Consider the following 13,910-nt stretch of genomic DNA (forward strand, 5'->3'; position numbering starts at 1 on the left):
TATGGATATGTTGATGAAGAGGTCATAACTGTAATTTATTATTTGTGCTTAACTTATTGCATTCTGGATCTTGCTTCAACTAGGCTTATAAAATCTTACATTGATTCTCAGGGAGCAGTTACTCTCTAGGTTGTTCAGTTCTTTTTAAAATAGCTTTTTTTTTCATGTTTAAAAAGGTATTATTTACCACAATAACAACAAAAAAAAAAAATTCTTATACATAGTTACTATGCTTGCAGTCCATGGGACCATTAAGGAGACTAGTGCAAATTCCCAGTTGCCCACAAGCACTGTCTGTTGAAGAAACTTATGTAGCTGTGGTTTTGATGGAGAATCGCATTGTCCTCAAACTTACAAAAATGAAAACACTATTAGTGCATATCTATGTATGTCCTTTGTGTCTTCTTTTTTCTTCTGTTTATATTATATTCCTTCCATCTTCTTTCCTTATTCATAATGTGTGGAAGGAACAAACTGAAATTGGTGCTTGGGTCTATGATATGAACATTATTCTTAATGACAGTCTGACATTGAAGAATAAAGTATCATCTGTTGTTAGGATATCTTATTTTCATTAAAAAAACATTTATGAGTCCACAATTGTATTCCACTATCTTATTTAACTACACTGATCCATAATTTGTTTTTATCTCATCTAGGCTTCTCTGGTACCCTCTATCTTTGGCTATCGGATGGGGTGCTGGCACAGTAGATGTCATGACCCTCAGGGAGTGCAGAATTCCCCACTGAGTTATCTGACCAGGAAATCTTACTCCTGTTTAATTGCCCTTTGTTGTGCTATCTACAGTGGCTCCCAATTGCTAATTGATCAGTACATAGTTTCATAGTTTAATACTAGGCTATCTGCCCTGGGGCATTTGTAAGCCTAGCCATAGTGATGTGGCTTTTGCCACCCCATGAAATGGTACAAAAATGTGCAGAATAAATTTAGAATACTGTGCCTCTGTCTAGTAGTGACACAATGAAGGTCCCTTTATATAATATAATTAATTTACTGTGCCCCTGTGACCCCTGGGGTAAACTTACAATTTCCCATCCACTCATCAAGATTTCTCTTGAAGAGAGTCAGTGAGGGGCTCTGCCTAACATGAACTGGGATCTTGTTCCAAAGCATGGGAAGCCTCTGGGTTATGAATCTATCCCTCCAGCATGTCCTATTCATACTTGTGCCAAGGTTTAAGTCTTTAGCTCTCGTGGTCCTGATGGATTTGGATTTTTTGAGATGGAGCATGTCCATCAGATTCTGATTGGACATGGCCTTGTACGTCAGGCAGAGATCACCTCTGAGCAGGTGGTATGCTACTGAATAGAGCTGAAGTTTCTTTAGTCTGGCAGAATAAGACATGTTGGACACCCTTGATCCTGTTGGTGAGGTACTTTTGTGGTCTCTCCAGCTGTTGCAAATGCCGGGTGAGGTACATACCAAATTGGGCATTGTACTCAATCATGGGTCTGATGAGGGAGGAGTATAGGGGTACAATGACATCCTTGGATCTGGATGTGAATCCTTCATGATGAAGTGTGCAAGGTAAAATGTTTTTCTAACCACTTTGGCAGCGTGGGTGTCAAATGAGAGGTCGCTGTCGACTTGGGTCCCTAGGTCTCTGATTACTTTTTCCGTACTCAGTGGGTTGCTGTCTATGTGATAATTTGTTGGTACTTTGTTTTTCCCAAAGGGGATGACTATACATTTTTTGGCATTTAGTTTAAGGCTGTGACACCAGCACCAGTTGTCCGTTTCTGTGAGGCCTTTTTGTAGGATGTATGTGTCCGCTGGTGTATCGACTATGGTGCCTAGTTTACAGTCATCTGCGAACTTTGTCAGCCACAGCCATCCCATGTTTGCTTTAACATCTGAGAAATAAATGCCGAACAAGAGGGGTCCCAGGACAGATCCCTGTGAGACACCACTTGTGACTGGCTTTGAGTCTGACATTGCTCCAGTGACTTTAACTTTATGGGTTCTGTCCTTTAGCCAGTTTGCAACCCATCTAGAGACATAAGGGTTTACGTTTAAGCTGTTGAGCTTATCTATCATGCCTGAGTGGGGTATTGTGTCAAAGGCCTTAGCCAAGTCCAGGTAGGCTGTATGGACTACTTTGCCATCATCAATGGCTCTAGTGACTGTTTCGAAAAAGTCAACCAGGTTCAAAAGGCAGGATCTGCCCTTTACAAAGCCAAACTGGGTGGGGTCAAGTGTCTGTAGGTCCCCTATGTCTCTGTTTATGAGTTCCATAATGGTTCTTTCTATAGCTTTGCAGACCAGGCTGGTTAAGCTTATGGGGCGGTAGTTCTCAGGGTCTGTAGAGGTACCCTCTTTGTGGAGTGGGACCACTGTTGCTGTACGCCAGTGTTCAGGTACATATCCTGTAGTAAGGTTAAGGTTAAATAGCATTTTTATGTGTGGATTTAGCTCCTCTTGGAGTTCACGTAGCACGCAACCCGGGATACCATCAGGTCCCATTGATGCTGTGTTTTTAGCTTTGTTGAGGGCGGTTCTCAATTGGACATCTGAGATGATAGGGAGATTACATTCAGCTGGGATAAGTATTTCTTCTTTTGGGGGTGAGGGAGGGGAGAAATTTGCACTGAACCTGTCAGCCAGAATGTTGTCAATATCTGTGGGTTCAGTGTATTTTTTGTTGTTGTGAACTAACTCTGAGCATATCTGAGGGTTTCCGCCCAGGTTTATAACATAGCTGAAGAAGGCTTTGTGGTTATCTTTAGTGTCCTTAGCGATTTTTCTCTCAAAGTTGGCCTTGGATGTTTTTATGAGAGAACGTAGTTTTCTGCTAATGTTGATCAGAGATGTCTTCCCTTTATGGGATTTTGCTCTGACGTGCAGTTGCTTCCTTCTTTTGTTATACAATTTGTTAATGGCCGAGGTCCACCAGACAGGACGCTTGCCTTTGGTGGAGAGGGACTTGGATTTATTTGGGATTGCATGATCCATGCATTCTTGGAGATGCCCGTAGAAAGCATTTGTGAAGAATTTGGCATTGTGGGATTTGGTATCCACTGGCTCAGTGGGCTTAAAGGATACCATCTCAGTCTTAAGAAGAGTCTGCTTTTGAGAAGTTTTTCACTGTGGTCTTTTGTGCTGGGGGTGGAGGTGGGATATGTATATCCAGGGTGATTAGTTTGTGGTCAGATCTCACTAGTGAGGGGTATACCTCCGGTGTGGAGCATTTTGTCCCCATGTTTGTGATGATCAGGTCTAGTATATTATCTTCCCTAGTGGGAGAGGTGACTAGTTGTTCCAATGCATTTGAATTTATGAATTCCAGGAACCTTTGGGCTAGGGTGTTAGGGCTAGAATAATGTACCCAATCTATGTTTGGGTAGTTCAAGTCTCCCAGTATGATGGTATTTTGTGATACATTCATATCCTCCAATGTCTTTAGGAAGGCTGAGTGGGGTTCCTGAGATTGGGAGGGTGGTTTGTAACATGCTACCAGTTGTATAGCAGTTTTGCCTATGGTTAGTTGCACCTGTATGGTCTCTGATGCTTCATGTGTTGCTACTAACCTGGAGGTGTGGGTGTCCTTGATGAATATGGACACTCCCCCCTCCCTTTGTGGTTCAGCCCGGGTTTTGGGGCCGAAAAGCATGATACGAGGTATAGCCTGGTAGCACTGGAGTGCTCTCAGGAGCCTTGAACCAGGTTTCACTTACTGCACAGACATCGATGTTCTCCATGCTGAGGAGTGCATCGAGTGCCTGCATCTTGAGATTTAGACTTCTGGCGTTGAGCAGCATTACCCTTAGTTTTTTTTCATTTTTGTTTTCTAAGGAGGTGGGTTTGTCTTTTGAGCCTTGCCTAAAAAAGGCACTATCGGGGTGGCAAGAGCCTTAGCCAATATCCGGAAGCCCAGTGGTGACAGGTGTAAGCCATCCCTTGCGAAGCAGCGTGGCTTGTCCAACATGTCATTCCAGGCAGACAGACATTGAATCCCCTTAGAATGACACCAGTACTTAAGCCAATTGTTAAAGCTGATCATCTTGTATTTGTATTGTGGCATCATTCTTGGTGAGGGAAAGATGCTGCTCAGGGTCAGGGTCATACCAGCCTGAGCTACATAATCAGAGAGCTCCTCTATGTCTCTTTTCATGTAGTCCAGAGAGGTACATCTCAGGTCATTCACACCAGCATGGACAATGACGGAGTCATATTTGTACTTGCTTTGGAGTGACCTGAGTGTGTGTGTTATGGGGCGGATCCTAGCTCCCGATAGGCAGCTCACAGTCACCCTCTCCTTGTTCAGCCTGGTAAGTGGTACATCAGTGTGTCTGACTATAGAGTCATCTATTACTAGTGTATCAGGCATGGTGTTTGGCCTTAAGGGCTGTGATTGGTTGGCACACTGATTTATTGAAGTATGTGTTGCATGTGTTTTGTTTTGAGGTGATGGATTTTTGGATGTCTGCTTTGGGAGCCTCTGTTGTTTTGGTAAGTTTTTTATTAGAGCCTCCGAGTATGTCTTTGTGTTATTATGTGTTTGGTTTGCAGTTGTGGTAGGTCTATGCGGGACTGGGTTTGTTGTGTGTGTGGTTACCATCTCCTCCTGTCTGGTCATGCCAGCCCTGAGTTGAGAGAGTTCAGCCTCCAGTTTGGCTATATATAGTTGCATCTCTTACATGTATTTGTCTTTGTTGGGAGGAGGAGATGGTTGTCTGTGTACATGAGACAATTGTAACATTGTCTCAAGATACCCAGATTAACCAGCTGAACTGGAGAGGATGCCAGTAATCTACCACTCAACATGTTAGAACAGTACCCCTGTGCCTTTAAGGGAAGTGGATATTCACAGGGGTGGTAGGTGGATGTAGTGCTTTACTTAGTACGAGAGTGCTTACTTAGTAGAGAAGATTTGAGAACAAGTGCTAGGCTTATAGTATAGCGAGTCGTCTGATTATACTAAGAGTAGAGCTTCCTTAAGGGAAAATTTGAAGAGCAGACTTGGCGGAGCCAGAAGAAGTTTAACCTTGTTTAACCGGCGCTGTGATATCTACACAACCGCGCAAAGCCGTGCAAACGCGGATTTTAAACAGGGAACTACAAAAGAGCTGGAAATGGTCCAAAACAACCAATTACTGCAGCTCTTGTGCTGAGGTCATTTCCTACAGGGACAGGTAGGCTGCTCAAGGCTCCCCACTCCCACTGGTGAGCAAAGAAACTTCCTTCTATCCAAGTAAGGTAATGGACAACACAGGAACTACACCACAGCCCAGAATAGAGCAATGCCTGTAAACTGGTCTAAACTAGTCGAGGGGAGGTGGGAAAACAAGGATTTTTTTTTTGTTTTTTTGTTTTTTTTTTTGATAGAAACACACAGAAAATGCAGAAACAGTAATAAATCAGTTACACAGGCTAGCACACTTTAGTGGGCAGCCTCAACAGTTAAATTAAACAAACAAACAAACTTTCGATCAAATTCGACTAAAAAGTAACTTTAAGTGCAGATTTTAAAATAATGCAGCAAACAGCTAAAAAACAGTTTAAGCTTGTTCAGGGTAAGCTACAGAAGCTATTCCAAGTAAAAAAACAGCAAAGATACTTAAATCCAGAAAGTAGTCGCTTTTCTGAGTTCTCTGTAGCTAGGACAACTCTGCAGGACCACAAGGAGCTTGTTTGAGCAGTATAGCCAGAAAAAAACACCCAGAGGCGGATTTTAAACAGGGAACTACAAAAGAGCTAGAAATGGTCCAAAACAATCAATTACTACAGCTCTTCTGCTGAGGTCACTTCCTACAGGGACAGGTAAGCTGCTCAAGGCTCCCCACTCCCACTGGTGAGCAAAGAAATTTCCTTCTATCCAAGTAAGGTATGTGATACTTATTTATCTTACTCACCAGGCCCTACCCTGTGCTGGTCATGCTTATTTAAAAGAGCTTTTTTTGTTCCCTGCTAAGTCCTACAGGTCACAAGGTTAGAGTTACTGATCATACTAAAATCTTGTTTGAAATCTTCTGTCAGGGAGTCATTTGCTTATTTAGTTAGTACCTTTCCCTTGTAATCATCTGCCTTCCCTGATTTGAGTATGCAATCATGAAGCTTCTTTTAAGAGGTCCCAGAGATTATGCATTTTTAGAAAAGCCTTCCTTAACCCTGAGCAGTGGACAGTTTTTACCTTTTGTACTTTTTAACCATTTATATTGTATCCTGTTCAATCCTATTCACAATAATTGTTAACGTGTCAAACATCTTGTTTATTTCCTTCTTCTGTGTAAAACAGACTCATGCCTTTTCATGCTGATTTTTCTTAATATTTCAGAAATCTAGTTGTTTATTTGCTTTACACAATACTGGGTGAAATAAACATTCTAATACTTTGAAAGAATGATGAATAAATTATAAACAAAACAAGCTCATGCCTTTTGATGACCGGTTGCCTGAATGCTTTAGGGGACATGCGTCTCCTTGGTTTTAACATAGAGGGCTTGGCAGCCATATAATTTCCACTACTTACACTGCAGTGCAGCATAAGATGGGTGCTGCACTCCTAAATGTGTTGTCTTTTAAATGAGATGTTAAAATGAGGCCTTGTCTGCCTCAACTGGTGGCAGCTTTCATGGATGTAAACGTGCCTAGAGACTGGCATAGCTAATTTAACTTCCTATCGAGTCACAGGATCCATAGAGGTGTCATCAGACCTTACTGCTTACAGAAAACCACCTTTATCTTAAACTATCAAGCATCATAGATTTGAGCTACTGTTTGCCTTCTGGCTGTTTCACCAAGCTGTAAATGACATTCATTCCTGTTAATTTAGTGAGAAGGCTGTAGTGGTATGTATGCTTGCATAGTGCAAGTCCACTGCTGGCCTGTAATTCGAACACTTGCTTAATGTCATATGTAGATTACAGTTACATTACCTTTGCAGCAGCAGTACACTTTTCTATGCAGTACTAAGTGATTGTTCATTGTGTTCTTTGGCCACACCTTGCCATATACTTCCTGTGCTGTACCCTCTGCAAACAGGTCATTGATTTGGCTGCTTCTATAGCATATTGTTGTAACATTTGCACACAGTATATAACATGGGTCAGGACTTTGTACAATTGTGTTTGTCATATCTATTTTTGAAGGTGTGCTATTTGTAGTCATTTTGGGTATCAGGCATTCATATTCAGGCCTAGTTTTCATTACCTGCAATGTATATCTTTCAAGCTAAGTTTTTCATATCCATATCATCTCTGTGGTAGTCGATTTAAATAGCAATTATGTTGATGTACTGCTTGTAACTGTTATGCTCAGCTATCAGCTTTGCAGAGGATATTGGTATGTATTATGGTGTGATATATATTTGTATTCACTGAATTAGTTTTCTCCTTAATGTTTTGTGTGTGTGTGTGTGTGTGTGTGTGTGTGTGTGTGTGTGTGTGTGTGTGTGTGTGTGTGTGTGTGTGTGTGTGTGTGTGGGTGTGTGTGTGTATGCGTGCAAACATATACATACATATACAACATTTCTTTTTATACCTTTCTTGTTAGCCCTATTGCTTTGATAAGTACTGCACTGTATGGCTGGCTCTCTGTGTTGTCCTGTGCAAATATTTCCTCCCATTTTTACTTTGCAGTGGAAAGAGTGCAATCTGTGCTGAGCCACAGTGCTGTATAGTTTGCCAGCTTCTAATACTTACAGTTATGTCACTATGCTTTATAGTCTCTGATTATGACATCCCATGAATCTCGTAAAATGTATACATAATTTATAAATTCTCCCGATTTCCACCATGTTTAATTATATTTAATTGAGTGATTGAGAACAGCTAAACACAGTGTTGAAGATACCAGTGCAAACTAAGAGAGCAGTCATAAAGCTATAAAAGTAAAAAAAATAAAAAGTTGAGCAAAGTGCTTTTGCTCTTTTAAGAAAATTGGCTTAAATGTATTAGTGAAGCTTTCAAAACTCCTACTTCAACGCAAATATATATATATATATATATATATATATATATATATATATATATCTATTACGAACTTTCAGTAAAGTTTCTGCCTGAACATTGATGCTGTGCTTACTGCAAAACTTAGCAGTGCATAGTGAAGTTTCTTGGCATGCAAGTCTGTAATACAAAGGGTGCAGTGTGTATACTGTTTTGAACTGAAATTGTTCCAAAGTAAATAAAAGGAAAATGAGATAAGGAAGGAGTGACAAAAGGACGGGAAAGAGAGGAAAAAGTCAGTGAGTGAGAGAAAAAATGTTGATTAAATTTATAAGCATAAAAAGGTGAAGTGCGATATATAAAAGAGGTAAGTGTCTACATAATAAACATAGTCCGATGTCACAGTAAATGTAATCTATTGAGAAAATGGCTCTATTTCTTTAAGCTATTATTTAACATAAAAGGCAGCAAAAATGTTATTTCAAGCATTAGTGATAAAGTGGTAAAAACTCACTGTCTGCTCCACCTTCCATGCTTTCCACTATTGGTGAACTTCACACTGAAGTAATAAAAGCAGCTTGAACAGCAAAATGAAAAACTCATGTGACAGATGTTAACGTTAAAAGTGTAATTGCCCTTTCTGTTTATCACACTCTTACTGTACTTCTTTCTCTTCTAGTTAATAGTTTAGCCATTAGCCAGAAGCTAATAAAACATGGTTGCTTGACTGTTTAAAAGAAGTTCCGGAATCAGATTGCAGCATTGCTGTATAGGGCACCAGCTGTCAACATGGGCAAAGGATTCTACATCAGTAAAACGCTGGCCGTCTTTGGAATAGTGCTGTCAGCAGCAGCAGTGGCAACAATTATAGCACTGGCTGTGGTGTATTCACAAGAACTTGGGAAAAATGTAAATAATGAAGCTAAGCCAACAGAGCATCCAGAAACCAAGCCCCCCTCAGTGACTGAAACCAGCACAACAAAGGAACCGACCACATCCCCTCTTCCTACCAACCCATGGGACAAGATTCGTCTGCCTACAACATTAGTGCCAGAACATTATGACATTAGACTGCAACCACACTTAGAACCAAATGGTAACAACATGTACATCTTTGAAGGCTCAAGCTCTGTATATTTTATATGTGCTGAAGAGACAGACCTTATCTTGATTCATAGCAGGAAACTGAACTATACAATGCAGGCTGGATTCCATGCCAGTCTGACAAGTGATGATCCCTCTGTCACGGTGCCTCGTATAACTAATACCACTCTGCAAATAAAGAACGATTACCTGATTGTGCAGTTGGATCAAAAGCTTGTGAAAGACAAAACCTACAAACTGTTAACTAACTTCATAGGAGAACTGGCTGATGATTTGGCTGGGTTCTACCGAAGTGAATATATAGAAGATGGGGCAAAGAGGTAAGTCATTTCTGATGTCATTGCCAAACCTTTGGAGCATGAGAATGTGAGCAAGTACTGCAAGTGGTATTAGTAGCTCAGCATAAAATGTAATTAACAAAAATTGACTGTGCAGTGTCATCTGTATGAAATCTGTAAACCCTCTCAGGTAACAAAACTTTTAGACTGTTTTGCTGCTGCTGTAGTCTAAGAAGTTGCTCAGTGCTAAATTTATCTACAAATATAAAATATTAATTGTTACTTGATGAAGGTCTATACTAATAAAAAATATTTTTTTGTCCCACGTAAGCATATTACTTCCTGTTTTGCACTTACAGAGTGTGTAACAAATCAATTTTCTGTAAATAATTTTTTTAGTCTCCTACAGAAATGCACAGATTACTGAAATAACACTGTCATAAATTAATATGTTCATTATGGCAGTATAGTGAAAGATTACCTGCTCAGGTGTCACTTTGCCAGCTATATTTTAGTATGTTACTTAAGGAAATTAAATTTCAATAGCAATGAGTGGGCACACTGGTACAGCAGTTAACATTATTGCCTCACAGCAAGAGGTTTTCTGGTTTGATTCTTGGCTGGGGTGTCTTCTGTGTGGAGTCTGCATGTCCTCTCTGCGTTTGCATGGGTTTCTTCCTGGTATCCTGGTTTCCTCCCACATTCCAAACACATACATCTGGAGCATTTCTCCCTGGGCCTCTGTTCAAAATACGCTCTGTTCTATTCAGACTTAAAATAAATGGGTATGTAGTTAAAACATATACATTCAGAACCTTTATTCCAAAAATTCCTAACTACAGTACCTCATTGTTATCAGACCATGCAGTCTTTGTTGTAGAATAAAAATTACAGCAAGAAATTTTAGACACATAATATAACTGCAGTACATTGACATGACACTAGAATAATACAGGGTATTGCAGGTAGCCATCTTTTTTTTTTAATTTTGAACATCAGATGACATTGTATTAAGAGATTTAAATTAGGATTCTCAAATTTGAAATCTTTTTTTTTTTCATTAGGGCAAAGTGAGATAAAACTCTAATTTCTGATACACTTTCACTTAAGGCTTTTTATGGCACACTCATAACTTCAAAGTGACAAAAGAGCACAGAAAGAATTTGGGAAACTGTGGAGGCAGCAAAGTTTACTTCATCTGAATTCTGCAACACTAAAGAGAGGATGATGTTGTTTATTGAAAAAAACATATAGTCAGTTCTTATCATAGAAATGAAAGGATAATATTAGCTCTCATTTGGGTCTTCAAATCTAGACCTATAACAACATGCTGGTGTTACTGCTGGTGGACCAACAAAAGCCTCTGGATAGATAGGTGTTGGGTTTCCCTTGAGTGCATTATCCTTTCAGTTAGAACCCCCCCAGCATGGTAATTAAGGTCGCATTAAACACACACACACACACACACACACACACACACACACACACACACACACACACACACACACACACACACACACACACACACACACACACACACACACACACACATATATATATATATATATATATATATATATATATATATGTATATATATATATACATTTGCAAATACAGTCAAAGCCCTCTGCTCAGGCACTGTTAGAATCATTCAAATGAAAGGATAATATTAGCTCTCATTTGGGATTTGAACCCAAAAGCACCAGCACACCATACTGGTGTCTCTTCTGCTGAACCAACAAGATCATGTTTTTAGAAAATGGACTGCAAGTAAGAGATTGTTAATGATAATTTCCTAATACAAGGGAACTTATACAAAAGATCAGGGAAGTTACATTTCAGTTTATTCCTTTTTATTTCTTTGCACTTTCTTGACTGGGTTACTTACTGTAGGCTATTGACCTCTTTTCAGTGGAGACCCAAGATGGTATGTATGCTAACTTATGGAAGTTTGACGATGGCACTAGGTAACTTTCAAAACACTTTTTGATAAGTGCATTAGGATCTTTTATATCTATGTGAACTACCACCATCTCAAGCAGAAGAAGACCTCAGTTTAATGTCTCATCTGTTACATAGTGAATTATATAAAGGATTTTATGGGGAAAGCTAATCAAGTTCTTTAAATGTAATATATAAGCAGATTATAAACAGAAATAATGACTTTATGCTGTAAAAATCTTGGTTTTGACAGTGAGTTGTCTACGGTTGGGATCCAACATAACAAAATAAGAAACTGGTTGATTAATTTGAAACAGAAAGTGGTAATTTTGAAAGAATTTAAGTAAAAACAGTGAGCAATAACATATCAGAGGGGTCAGCGTTCAAGTAGGTCCTATTCAGCATACTTTGACCAGATAATAACACCAGCTGAGGCTCAGAAAGTACACGGTTGACACCAAGAATGGTACAGTATTAGCAGATGTGGGAAATGTGTGTGTTGGGGCAGTGTCTTGTGTGTGAGTGTGTAACAAGATGTAATGCAGTTTACTGAGAGAGCTTATAAGTTGTAGCTGGCATTTAAGTGAAAATGCAGTGAACTGATGCTATCAGTGAATGGTTTATGAAATGAAGATTGTCATAGTTCTCAAACTCACAGCAAAAGAAATCTGAACAAATCAAAAAATAATGGGATGACAAAGGCCTGAGAGAGGGACAGTTTTTAAATATTACTCATATAAACTTAATAGGATTTGTGTTAGCATGCATTTCTGAGGTTTGAAACTGAAATGCATGTCATTACTTACCGACTTCAGTCCTCTGTGAATTTTATGAGGAATAAATCAAAATATGAGGCAAAATTTGGATATTCTGCAAAAATCTGGACAGTTGAGAGATCCTGTCTACTTAACCTACTGAACTTCTTTGATAAAGCTACTAAAGCATTGGATGATGACAAGTACACACAGCTTACCTTGACTTGGCCAAGGCTTTTGATACAATTTCACATATGAGCATTAGAGATTAGCTAATCAGTCTGAATGGAAACTCCTATGTAAGCCACTGGAAAAAAATGGCTCACAAGCAGAACCCAGGAAATCAGAACCAGGGTCAAGCTTTACTTAAAGGGGCCTGTTATTAGTAGAGTCTCTCAGGACACTGTATTGGGGCCAGTCCTGTTTGGCACTGTCTTCTGTGATGTCAATGCTGATGTCAAAGGCCTTTGAATGATCAAGTCTGCAGATAACTGGAAGCTTAGAGTCATTATAGGCTGTACTTAGGACACCAACATCCTAAAAGAATGACTAAAATGTATAGACAAATGGTGCCATTACCCTGTCCACTGGCTAACAGGCCACGTCATGCACTACCACAATAACAGCACCCTTGTCAAAGTTGACACAGTTCCTAGGGAACATGGCAATTTTGTAGACAACTCTATTTATCTGCTATTGTTAGAAAGTACTTCTACCTCCCCCACCTGATTACAAAAGGTATATCCTCTAGGTCCATGAATGTTATCATTCCTCTCTACTTCTCTGTTATTAGGTCCTTAATGGAATAATGTTTCTTTGGGTTTGTGCCTGGCCAAACTGATGATACATGTTGAGAAATCCCAACATTTCCTCACTAAGAAATCAGTTGCATAATTTTGATGACCCATGTTAAATGCCTAAAAGCTCTACCACTCACTCCTGCCTTGCACAAACTTCTACTGGTTCACCACTCTTCAGATGACTCTGTCCTGTGTAACCCCCTACATGACTGATAGATCAGTAATGCCAAGATCATTGGGTGGCACAGTGGTAAAGTGGTTAACATTGTTGCTTCACAATAAGAGATTTTCTGGTTCATTTCTGAACTGGGATGCTTTCTCTGCAGAGTCTGCATGTCCTCCCTGCATTTGCATGGGTTTTCTCTGGGTGCTCCGGTTTCCTCCCACATTCCAAAAACATGTGTCTTGAGTGTTATATCCCAGGCATCCACTGAAAATGGGCTCTGTCCCCGTCAGACTATCCCAGTAAACAAATAGTAAATAAAGTCTTCCATATAAACAACATAAGCCTCCATCAAAGCATAAACAGAATGCGCTGATGGGATAGATGTCTCTGTCTCTAAAAGTTCCTCGTCAAATGACTTACCATTCATATTAAACAAAGTAGCTTCTTATGCCTCTTCAAACACGATTTAGATGAATGGATGAGTAGCTATAAATGCACCTCAGTTTAATTCCACAATCCTTGATGGAAAAGCCTAGTAAGTAGTAGTAATTACAGTAGCTAGGTTACAAATGATCTGCTTGATCAACTATTTAAGTTCACAGTGTCACCAATAAGTGCACAAAACCTCTTCTGTGGTAAAAACGGATTTGTTTGCAAGTAAAAGCAAAAATACTGTATTGAATAAGAGCAGAAATACTGAGTTTAGCGCTTTCACCCACTGAACTGTGGGCTTCTTCAGAACACAATGGAAGCAATTGCTACTACTTAAATTAAAAAATTAGTGCCAAATATCAATACAGCTTTTAAAGCCGTATGCATAGTTTTCATTTCATTATACTAATAATTTTAATTACATAAGTATGCTTTAACATCTATATATAAATATACTTCCTACAAAACCTGTCTACTAAAAACTTAATTAGTACATTCATATATGCTCATCAGGTAAAAAGTACG

At 39.4% G+C, this 13,910-nt stretch overlaps 1 protein-coding gene across 3 annotated transcripts in view; it reads left to right on the forward strand.

Annotated features, from left to right (window-relative positions):
- The window catches only part of LOC122807225 (alanyl aminopeptidase, membrane), a 1,192,582-nt gene that overhangs the window by 630,331 nt on the left and 548,341 nt on the right, over positions 1-13,910 (forward strand). For 2 of the 3 annotated variants that reach the window (XM_044078301.1, XM_044078300.1), the window contains one exon: positions 8,588-9,332. In XM_044078301.1, coding sequence (XP_043934236.1) covers positions 8,698-9,332 — 635 coding nt within the window. In that variant the 5' untranslated portion in view covers positions 8,588-8,697. Of the gene's footprint in view, positions 1-8,183; positions 8,276-8,587; positions 9,333-13,910 lie in introns of those variants that run through there. The other variant, XM_044078302.1, reaches the window with a different exon arrangement.

The sequence above is a fragment of the Protopterus annectens genome, chromosome 7.part0 (genome assembly GCF_019279795.1).
Source record: "Protopterus annectens isolate FY-2018-M chromosome 7.part0, PAN1.0, whole genome shotgun sequence".
Taxonomy (NCBI): Eukaryota; Metazoa; Chordata; order Ceratodontiformes; family Protopteridae; genus Protopterus; species Protopterus annectens.